Source organism: Pelophylax lessonae (genome assembly GCF_965119305.1).
Source record: "Pelophylax lessonae genome assembly, chromosome: 1".
Lineage (NCBI taxonomy): Eukaryota > Metazoa > Chordata > Amphibia > Anura > Ranidae > Pelophylax > Pelophylax lessonae.
In genome coordinates this window covers 77,275,284-77,286,978 of record NC_138768.1, presented here as the reverse complement: position 1 = coordinate 77,286,978, position 11,695 = coordinate 77,275,284, and the positions used below count along the sequence as shown (strand labels likewise).

Genomic DNA, 11,695 nt, shown 5'->3' with positions numbered 1-11,695 from the left:
TAAAATCCTACATGCTATGCGAATCGCCAACTGGCTACATTTGGAATTCAGTCATATACACTGAAAAAGGAACAAAATTCAATCCAAAATACAGCAACTACGGAATGGCAACATCTTCTGTTCTTTCACTCATTGAGCCATTGCTAAATCAGGGCTATTGCGTAACAACCATCAACTTTTATATGTCTCCTGAACTTTATGAGTTTCTTCTACAAAACAGATGCCTATGGAACCGTTAGGGCTAATGGGTATGACATGCCACCAACGTTTGGCAATAAGAAACTGAATACTGGAGAAATGATTGCCTCTGCTAAAAAAAAAAAAAAAAAGTGACAAGCCTGTGATTCATTGTGACTTCATTTAGAAAGTTGCAATACGTATCTTTGTGAACCACCAAACACCATCAATGGCTGGGAATAGATCTGGACGTCGTGCTGTTGGCGTTGTCAACCCCGGAACGCCTGACTGGTTGTCACTTTGTGGGCTTCATCCCACCAACTGAGAAAAAGTCAGCACCTACAAGGATGTGAGTTGTTTGTTGCTCGAAGCGAGATGACAGTGGAAGGAAAACCAGAAAGGAAACCAGGTTCCATTGTCCCGATTGTGAAGTCGGACTTTGTGCAGTCCCATGTTTCAAAATTTTTCATACCCAGGATGTTTACTAAACCAATATGCACTGTCTAATATTACAGTGATAAGTAATATTGCACCCTTGTTTGGACAAATTTCAGTGTTTTTGGTTTGATTACATTATTGAATAAAATGTATTTATTATATTATAATTTATGATTTCGTGTTTCAAACTTTATCATACCCAGGATGTCAACTAGACTCTTGTTTGGACAGATTTAAGTGAGTTATTCCTAATAATTACAGGCCTAAAATATAAAACAACAGATTTCAATGCAAAACAATGTACTGCTTTGACATATAAAAGTACTGACATAATCAGACCGCCAGGGAGGTTAACCACTTGCCGACCGCCGCACGACTATTTACGTCGGCGGTCAGCCCCTCACAGGCAGAGCGACATAGGGCTACGTCGCTAGCCTGTAAGGGTTTTGGGAGCGAGCGCGCGTCGCTGGAGGCGCGCTCCCGCGTGGTCACGGACCCCCCCTGCGCGTGTGACCGGCGGACCCGATCGTCGGGTGGAGAGGGAGAAAGGCAGGCGGCTAATGTAAACAAGCCGCCTGTCATTCTCCCCTGTGTAGGAATGGTGATCATACAGTTCTACTATGTAGGACCGTTGATCACTGTTCCTACACCTCAAGCCACAGCCAATCACAGTTAGAATCACGCCCCTAGGGACACACATAACCCCTCCCTCTCAAAAAAAGTTAACCCCTTCACTGCCAGTGTAATTTTACAGTAACAGTGCATATGTATAGCACTGATTACTGTAGTAATGTCACTGGTAACCCCAAAAGTGTCAAAAATGTCAGTCAAGGGTCCGATCTGTCCGCCGCAAGGTCGCAGTCCCGCAAAAAAAATCGCAGATCGCCGCCATTACGCGTTAAAAAAAACAACAAAAATGACAAAAATCTTTCCCTTTGTTAGTAAACGCAATAACTTTTGCGCAAACCAATCAAAATACGCTTTTTGTGATTTTTTTTTTACCAAACATATGGTAAAAAAAAAAAAATTGGACCAAAATGTTAAAAAATTTTGATTTTTACTTTTTTTTTGGGGGGGAATTTCATATAAAAAAATGTGAAAAATATTGTTATTTTTGCAAAATTGACGCTGTTTTTTTGTTTATAGTGCAAAAAGTAAAAATCGCACAGGTGATCAAATACCACCAAAAGAAAGCTCTGTTTGTGGGAAAAAAAGGACGTCAAATTCGTTTAGGTACAGCCTCGCACGACCGCGCAATTGTCCGTTTAAGTCACGCAGTGCCGAATCGCAAAATAGGCCCTGGTCAGGAAGGGGGTAAAATCTTCCGGGGCTTAAGTGGTTAAGCTGTTATAGATGCAAAGGGTGGGCCAACTAAATATTGAACCCTATGGGCTAAGACTGGGATGCCATTTAAGTTCATGTGCGTGTAAAGGCAGGCGTCCCAATACCTTTGGTGATATAGTGTATATGTTTAGGATGTAGTGGTTCACCACGCATGTCACAGGCTTGTTTAGTTAGCCAACAGAAAAATATATTTGTTTGCAGCCTCAGAATTTACAATGTGAAAAATGGCATTTCTCTACGTAGCTATTCTCTTTGTTTTCTTCTTAAAACACATCTCATTTGGTACAGTTGAACTGTGGGACTTATCCTTTAATGGCATGAAGCCAGAAGGGGTGTGTCTAGTATTCTGATCCCTCCCTGTCTAAGTTCGGTCAGTGACCCCTGTACACACAAATGATTCTGCTCCCTCTGATATCTCTCTACAATGGCTGCATGTAAGAAGCAGACTGTGTTCCTTCTGGTATTTGCACTGCAGTTCTTCTCTATTCATGGAGCTAAAATCCTGACAATCTGCTTCAATGGTGAGTTCTTTCCCTTATTCTCTTTTTAAAGTGGTTCTATAGGTAGAAGATTTTTTTTTTTTTTATCTTAATGCGTTCTATTTATTAAGATTAAAAAAAACCTTCTGTGTGTAGCAGCCCCCCTCAGCCCCCCCCAATACTTACCTGAGCCCCATCTCGATCCAGCGATGCTGCACAAGAGGCTTGTGTGTCCGGGACTCTCCCTCTTTATTGGCTGAAGCATTTGCTCTTGCGAATTTCACTTAGTTGACTCAGTTCCAAAAAAACTTGGGAATTGAATTTAGGGCTCTGATTATTTAGGACATCAATGCAGCTGCATAACATAGGTCACTTCCAATTTGATACACCATAGAGATGCTCGGGGAATGGAAATTCCTCCATCATCTCTATGTTGTGCTGCCCCAACCACTGATTTCAGTCTCAGGGTCCCCAGTAATAGGGGAGAGCCCAGGAAGGAAGGCTGCGGAAGGGGGGGGGGTTGTTGGGGAGAACCACCTTCTGCCACCTGAAAAGTAATCCTGCGGCCGTATAGCCGCTCTGGGCACATTTACATTATAGAGCATCACTAGCTCTGGTCATGGCTACCCCTGGTTACGTCTATTTGCGGGAAATAGTTAACTATGGTAATTTAATGGTCATAAAGAAGCCAGAGAACCATCTAAAGAATCCGTCACACACTGAAAAGTACACAGGCTACACAGTCAATCACTCTGTCCCATGCCAACAGCACAAGCTCTTCCAGACCATTTCCTTTTGGACCACAAGAAACCACTCTTTTGATATCAATCTGCCAATGATGGACAGTCCTGAGTCCCAGCAGCCTGCAGTACTATAGATTAGATTTCAGGAGCTGTGGGATTACTCTGCAAACCACAGATAGGTCACTGACACTCCTCTGTCATTAGTTAAATACAGACTCTCACTATTATGAATGTGTTTTGCTAGGATTGTCAAAGATCCATGGTTCGCAGGGGTAAACTAAAAAAGGAGCTTAACATGCCATGGCGAGTGATGGGCATGCAGAGATAGCACCTACCAGTGGGAGTGGCTTAAGAGGAATAGGTTAAATAGAATCTGAGCCTACTTGCTATATACCCTGTACGCGTCCCTGTCCTGGTACCCACAAATATGCCTTAATTACTGTGCTAGTCTAACAGACACACATCAATTTTGGCACAAATTATAATTTTGAAAGAAAATCTTGAAAGAAAATCTTCCATTGTATATGCTTTTCTACTAAGAGTGTTGAGAGCTAACACTTTGTTTGATCCTATCTGAGATCCTATCTAAGATTTTTCATTTGTTGGGAACTACTTTGCAACCAGCAACTGTTTAATAAACCCCTTGCTAAGAAGTATGTATTTAGCAACAAAGCATTTAAATACACGACTGTATATTGTACAACACAGTGTATATAATGCAGTGGTCAGGGTCAGGGGCAGACTGGCAACTTTCGGCCCAGGGGGCAAGTAAAATCCAGAGGTCCATGGTGCAGCGACTCGGTTCCCCTCCCACTCTCCCTCTTCCCGGCCTCCTTCCGACCCCCATTCCAGGCTAAAGCTCCGCTCCAGGTACTCTTTACCCACCGGCCGAATCCGGGTTCCTGACCTGGCCAGCAGGGGGCCGTTGGGGGGAGCTCGGACAGCTCTGGAGGGACTGGCCGGGGGAGAGTCTCCAGTGGGGCATGGAACCAGCCTCTGCTCAGACACAGTTTACACCATTAATGCTGGGGGGGGGGGGAGGGGGGGGCTGCGCTCTGTCCTTGTCTTCATCCTGCACTCAGTAGGTCAGCAGCAGGGATTTTCTACTTCTCTTCACCAGAAATCATTTAGGCATGTCTGTGGCTGAAGGGGTGCAGCCTTTTTAGAGGGCATCAGAGTGGCCCAGGGGGAAATTGCCCCCCTGGCCCAGTCCTCCCCTGGTCAGGGCTATGTAACATACACAGCACAGCAGTGACCAATTGTGTTGGTGGTCAGTGCTCAGTGTGACCACTTACTTTTGTGGTCAGGGCTCAGTGTGACCACTTACCTGTACATTGGTGGTATGTGCTCAGTGTGACCACTTACCTGTATGTTGGTGGTCTGGACTCAGTGTTACCACTTACGTTTGTGGTCTGTGCTCAGTGTGACCACTTAGGTTGGTGGTCTAGGCTCAGTGTGACCACTTACGTTAGAGTATAGGCTCAGTGTGCCCACTTGCGTTGGTGGTCTGGGGTTAGTGTGCCCACTTACGTTGGTGGTCTGGGCTAAGTGTGATCACTTACGTTGGTGGTCTGGGCTCAGTGTGATCACTTACATTGGTGGTCTGGGCTCAGTGCGACCACTTACGTTTGTGGTCAGTGCTCCCTTACATTGGTGGTCAGTGTGCCATTTTGAAGCTCATTTACACATGTGGCCGTGGGGCAGTAAAACAAGTGGTTGAATTATGGTTTTACTGTCCCCTGGCTGCCCACCTTAACAAGGAGATGAAGCCGCTCAGGGATGTACACGTGTCATAAATGTGAACCAAAGCATAGCAGTCAAAATTGCAACCAAAATTAAATGACATGCTTCATTCAGCGAGTGGTACTGCTGCTTAATGCAGTGGGGCCATATGGTAATTAAAATCCAGGAATGAGCATTCATGTTTTTGGGTCAGCGTTTTCAGGGTTAAAACAGGAACTTAGAAGATGACATAATGCCTCCTCACTACCTGTCAAAAATCCTATGAAAAAGTGATCCACTGCTGATTGCTTTTCAAAGAGGCAGCAATGGTAGCCACACATCTGAATGAATCCTTACATTGGTTGTCAGTGCACAGTGTACCCCTTTACAATGGTAGTCATTGTGTTCCTACCCCCTTTATATTTGTGGCTGGCATATACATCTCTATTGATGGGCAGTTTGTCCCACCAAAAATATTACAGTGTGAACCACCACAATTCACAGCATACTTTTAATGTAATTAGGCAGTGGTGGCAGTGAGCAGGTGGGTAGGCTGGCGTGAAGGATGGCTGGAGGAATTGCTTCTTTACTGTTTGAGCTGGCACGTGCACACATACAATAGGTGTGGGCTTAGGGGCAGGAGTCCTACCTCACCTGGAAGCCATATCTGCTCGCAGTCATCATAACAGGCATGAGACCCAGGATGGAAACTGTGAACATTTTTACCAAGCTATCCAGGGTAAATGCTGATGGGGGTTCTTTGAAATTTTTGGGAGGTTCTAAAGCTCACCCAAATGCCCCCTTGGCACTCCCCCTGCCCTCTTGACAAGTCCACTGTACCCAATCTACCAACCCTGGGCAGTGGAAATATCGCTTGACATGGGCCTCTGTATGGTACACACCAAGGTGTCCAGTGGTAGAATGCACAATCCGATAAACCTCTAGAGCAGCTGACTGAGGGTCCTTGGATTGGTAAATATCTCACTGCTTGGTAGGGATGTAAACCCACAAGTGTAAGTGCACTACAGCTGAAGGCCAAAGGAGTTACTGATAAGAGGGCTTCTTGTTCCTGGGAGGAACCAAAAGTAGTTCCTTCTTACAAAGTGTAGATTTCAGTTACCTGGGTGGTGGCTACTCAGGTAGCACCACAGATATCTTCCTATTTTCCACCTTTTGTACTTGAGAGGGAGAGACTTTAAGCTTCTCTGCACACTGGTCTGTGTGGCTGTAGCATAAGGTAGCGAGACAATGTGTCCGCATAGCTATGCAACTCTCCTGGCTTATAATGGATCTTGTAGTTGAAACGAGCAAATGGAGCACTGCTCCAAGGCTCCAAGCTTGGCCAACTCTAAGTATGCCAGGGGGTTTCTGTCAAGATAGATTTCTACCTGCCCCCCTTCCAGGTATTAAGCGAATGTCTCAGTTAAGGCTCAGACCAGCACCAACAGTTCAATAATATGCTGAACCCCATCTGGCTCCTGAGCAAGCACAGCACCCAATCCTTGGAAACGGCCATCAGTGTAGACACGAAAAGGCTTTGTACATTCAGCATATGCAGGGGATGAGCTGTGTTCAACCACTCTTTAAAAATTTTGAACATCTCCCCCTGACCTTTTTGCTAATTGCACTGAATAGCGAGGGAGACAACTTGCCTTTCTGCTGAACAGACTGTCTGTACAGCAACTGTGTAAGGGGAGCCATGGTTTGGGCAAATTTAGGGATTTGGCATCAGCGTTAGCTTACCAACCCCGGGAAAGGCTTCCGTTTTGCCATTGTTTTGGGAGCCGGCCAATCTCATACTGTCTGTATTTTAGATGGGTCGGGAGATACCCCTCCAGCCTCCACCACATGGCCTAGATACTGTATGCTGCTTCTCATCAGATTACATATACCTGGCTGCAGCTTCAACTCATATTGGGTCAACTGGGTGAACACTTGATCAAGATGATGAACATGAACTTCCTGATTTAAGCCATGTCTCTGCATTACTCTTTACCATATTTTGCTGTCTCAAGCCGATATCTTGTTCTTTGCATGCCTGCTGCTTCCTATCTTCGCTATCACTCATTATCGATCCTTGACCTATTCATCTACTACAGTTATGTCTGATCCCACCCAACTACTACTTGTTACTGACCTTTGACATCTTTACTGACTATGCTTCTGCTTGATCCCTATATGCTACATCTGCTACTGGACCCCAGCTTGCTCATCTCATCTCCTGGTAGGACGATTCTGAGGACTGCAACATGGTACTAGCATGCAGTAAAACCCATCTCCACCATTAGGAGCTCTGGTTAATACCGGCTATTGCTTAGACCCCTTCCTTTGGTGAGCCTGGGTCATCCGCATGGGGGATCTACTTGTATAATTCTAGCTGACTACTCATGATCCTCTCTATTGGTATGGCCACTGGCCTCCAAGCCTGATCCCAGACTGTGACAGAATAATCTGGCCGTAAACATGGAGAGTGTTGAAACAGCTGCAGTGTTAACTACCAGGAATCATTTTCTGAATTATAAATTGAGGTGAAAGGCCTACAAGAGGACATCCTTGATTTGCATAGGCAATTGCAGGACGTACGTTCCTGAGATACTGCTGTAGATACGAATGTATGAATTTACCACTCAAGTTCAGTGGAGACTGTTGCCATTACAAAGGTTTCCCTAATCAATGTGATATATACTTTCAGATGCAACTTGTTGCATTTACATCCGAGAGGAAAAGGTGTTTTTTATTATCAACCTCCAGACTGAGGAAGCCTTAGCCTGGGCCTTCCCTTATATGGAGCAATACATTGCTATCTTGGATAATTTAAATTCTTTTGTGACTGCTGTGGATCATATTTTTGGTGATCCAAACTGCTGCACTACAGTTAAGGCAAAGTTGCACCACTTATAGCAGTGTAGGCGCTCTGTTACAGCATGGTGGCTGCTCCGTTGCAGAGTACACAACTGAATTTTGACATTAGATTTCAGATACCACTTGGAATCCAGCAGCGCAAAAAAGTTTGTTCCGTCAAAGGCTTTCTAAACAAATAAAAGACAAGCTCACCAGAGTAGAGGGTTCCCAGGGATCTTGAGGCCTTTATTAAAGCGGAGCTCCGGCCGCAAAATCGTTACATTAGATTTGGCGCCATCCGCTTCCTTATTGTCTCCTGAAAAAGAATTGGATATTCCCCAATTTTTTTTTTTTTTTTTTACTTACCTTGTTTCAGAAGAAAATAGACTCACCTTTCCTCCCTCTGTGGCCGCGCCCCGTGCTGTCATTTCCTGTCCTGCAATGCGTCCTGGGAGGTCTTACTCATCACTCCCAGGAGGCAATGGGCAGTGATGTAGGCAGCCGGGCTCCTCTCACAGCTTGCACAATGAGCTAGAACCCAGAAGCATACTGCGGCTTCGGGTGACCAGGACAAAGATGGCGGCGCTCAGCAAACTTTTTATAAAGTAAGATTTTATGATTGCCAATCAATTATTAAACTGTCTAAAACCGGATTAGCGGATGTATGAAGGGCGGTGGATTACTGTTTGGGAAGTATTTATAAAAAAAAAATGATTCTGTGGCCGGAACTCCGCTTTAAATTATGTATTTAAATTTATCAGAGACTTACAGAAAAGAGGAAGGAGAGACTGGGAAACAAGGAAATAATGGAGGCATGCTTTTTTTTCTATTAGTGAATTCGCTTAGAAGAGTCCAAAAGTTCTTCAGGTTTCTGACACTCCTGAACTGATACAGGTGGATGCTAATAAAAGATCTATTTCTACTCAGGAGAAAGAAAGATGACCTGCAGAGAACCTACTGTATGTCTCTGTTGTGGAGACTCTGGATATTATGCAGTTAACTGTCCCAAAAAAATAAAAAAAAACAATTGCGGCAGCTGACATTATAGTGTCTGAACAAATAAACTCCATTTCTCAGTCTGTCTCTACCTTGAAGTAAATAAATTTTCTGTGTTTGCAGAAAAGAAATTCGCACCAAGTATGGCCTGCCTGGGCTGTGTAACTGGGTGGAGGAGCACAGAGTAGTTTACTGCAAAGATAACTATCACTGATAAGCTTTTGAAGAGTATCTTTGTGGAGGAAATTAAAAGTACAATTGCCAAGCGGTTGGAGCACTGGACACTGTGTGACTTTTTGGAAATGCATTTGGACTTTTGCACAGATATTTAAAAATGATTATGTTTGAAGTAACTATTAAAATTTAGCACAATTGATTTGCACTATTAATTGTATTGATTTGAGCACAGTGGATATAGCACTTTCTTTGTATGTTCATTTTTTGATTATTTTAATTATCTTTTATGAATAGTAATGTATTTGATAACACTATACAGCAACTCTGAATAAACAATCCTGCCTCAAAAAACTTTTGAGGGGCCACAAATTTTAAGACATTTTTTTAATCTTCTCAAGGAGGGGTAGGTATGAGAATAACTCACTTCTCAATCATCCTCCTAAGGACATTAACCTCAGAATTGCTTTTTGACTCACATATCATCACTATGGACCTGAATTGGTTCAGGTAGAAGCCCTCAGGGTTGGTTCATGCCTCTAAACCTGCTGGGCATTTTAGGGTTTTTAAAACAGGCCATACATTATACAATTTTATAATTTAATTTCCTTTAGAATTACCTTCAATTATGTAAGGCAAGGGCCTGCCTGATTGCATTCAAACTGAAAGTGTTTAGTTTTGGCCTCATATTATATGTTTTTAAAGTAAAGGAAAATACAACAAGAAAATTGTATAATGTATAGTCAGCTTTAGACAGACGAGTTTTTACCACATTCCTTTTGGTGGCCTGATAACAAGAAAGGTATCAAAAGCTATGTGGCCTTGTGTTTTCCCTGTGCACACAGTAGGATGCCCTGATCTTCTTCTTTTGGGTTGCTCCAGCCACTCCCTGTTCCATCAAGACCATTGGAGTACATTTCTATGGACTTTGTGGTTGATCTACCTCCCTCTGAAGAAATGACCACTATCTTGGTAGTCATCGACAATCTCACTAAGATGGCTCATTTTATACCAGATAAGGGGGTACCCACTGCTCAACAAGCTGCAGAACTGATGGTTTCAGAAGTCTTTAAACTCTATGGAATTCCTGATGATGTAGTATCTGACGGAGGAGTGCGGTTTACTTTAAAATTCTGGAAAAGCCTACAGTTATTCTGTTAATCTGTCCTCTGCTATAATTAATCTGTCCTCTGCTTTTTATTCTCAGTCTAATGGTCAGGCTGAGAGGAACAATCAAACTAGGCAGAAATCGCCTATAACAACTCTAAACACATTTCCACTTTTAAAAGTCCTTTTTTCATAAACACTGGGTACCATCCAATTTTTATTCCTGCTCTCCCTATCTCAACTCCAATTCCTGCAGTTACCAACAGATTACCTACTTTACAGGGAATTCTGAGAAATTGGTTTATCATTTCAAGGAGGCTCAGGAATATAATAAAAAGGCTGCTGAAAGACATTGCAGGTCACACCCTACTTTTCACGTGGGTAACAAAGTTTAGTTATCTACCGAGAATTTTCATGTTCATGTTCCATCCGCTAAATTGGGTCAATCGTTTGTGGGACCTTTCCAGATTTCTGCTCAAATCAACCCAATCACCCTTTGCTTACAGCTTCCTTAGTATAGAGATCTCCCTGTTTTTATACAAATAATTCTTCCACCTCCTTCATCTGTTAAAGTACAGGGTCAAGAACAATGTCGGTTGAAGGAATTATTGATTCCAGGATCTTTGGGAACAAATTACATAATCTGGTTTAAAGGGAAGGATATTGTCTGGGACATTCTGGTAATAGGCAGATACGCATGCGCGTGTGCACAAAGATTTGCCAGGAGCGCGTGTTAGCAGTTTTAGCACTGGCACCTAAATGACATACAGTATAGAAGGGCAGCAGCTGAACTAGTAAAGTGCTGTCTGATCTGCAGTTTTACCTGAGTTCTGTTTTTCTGCCTGTATTGATCACTGTATTGATCTGGCTTGTCTGACCACGTTTGCCCATCTCCAGCCCTGACTGCAGCTTTCCTAGACTTTGTTATACCTGCTTCCCTGCCTGATATCTTGCTGCCAACCTCTGTCTGTACACCAAATATTCTCTGCCTGCTGCATATGCCATATCTGATTATCTGTGACTGATCCGGCTTGTATGACCTTGCTCCAGTCATTTGCCTATCCTGCTCTGTCCAGTGCCTGGTGACACTGTTCTGCATCCACACCACTGTTCCTGCTACTACCTGCTGCTCAACAATCCAATCCTGTCCAGTGACTCATCGGCCACACATCTCGGCTGCCAATGGAAGACAGGTGCAGGCACTCTTTCCACTGTTGCAACTCAAGTGGTGCCTGAGCCAGGGCTGTACGAGAGGTCTCCCTCTGCACGTCAGGTCTCTGCTACAAGGTACGGGACAGATATGGACAAGAAGGAAATTCTTGGAAACCTGAGGAGAATGTCTATGCTCCCAGTTTGACAAAGGAGTTTTATCAGAGGTTTCCTCATGTAACGCTCCTGCGTTTTATGTATAATGTGGATTTACAGCTGCAGAAATATTCCACTTCAGTAGTCATGTAGAGAAACGCTGAGACACCAATCCCAACTCCCAAGACTCATCATGTGTGGATAGTCTCAATTCAGCAAGTAGATACACACACTCAATAAGATATTCCTAGAGTGACTTATATGTATAGTAATATAGTGATGATAGGCTGAAGAGACAGGTTGGGTAGAGATGCTAGATGACAGACACTTGAAAGGAATGTTCTTGAAAGTAAGATAGTAGCAGATGGG

At 43.6% G+C, this 11,695-nt stretch overlaps 1 protein-coding gene across 1 annotated transcript in view; it reads left to right on the top strand.

Annotated features, from left to right (window-relative positions):
* Nucleotides 1–2,383: 2,383 nt before the first annotated feature.
* Nucleotides 2,384–11,695, top strand: part of LOC309558312 (UDP-glucuronosyltransferase 3A1-like) — a gene marked incomplete at both ends in the record, with an annotated part of 36,187 nt that continues 26,875 nt past the window's right edge. The window contains one exon of the mRNA XM_082261367.1: nucleotides 2,384–2,480. Within this exon, the coding sequence (XP_082117493.1) occupies nucleotides 2,384–2,480 (97 nt within the window). The remainder of the gene's footprint in view (nucleotides 2,481–11,695) is intronic.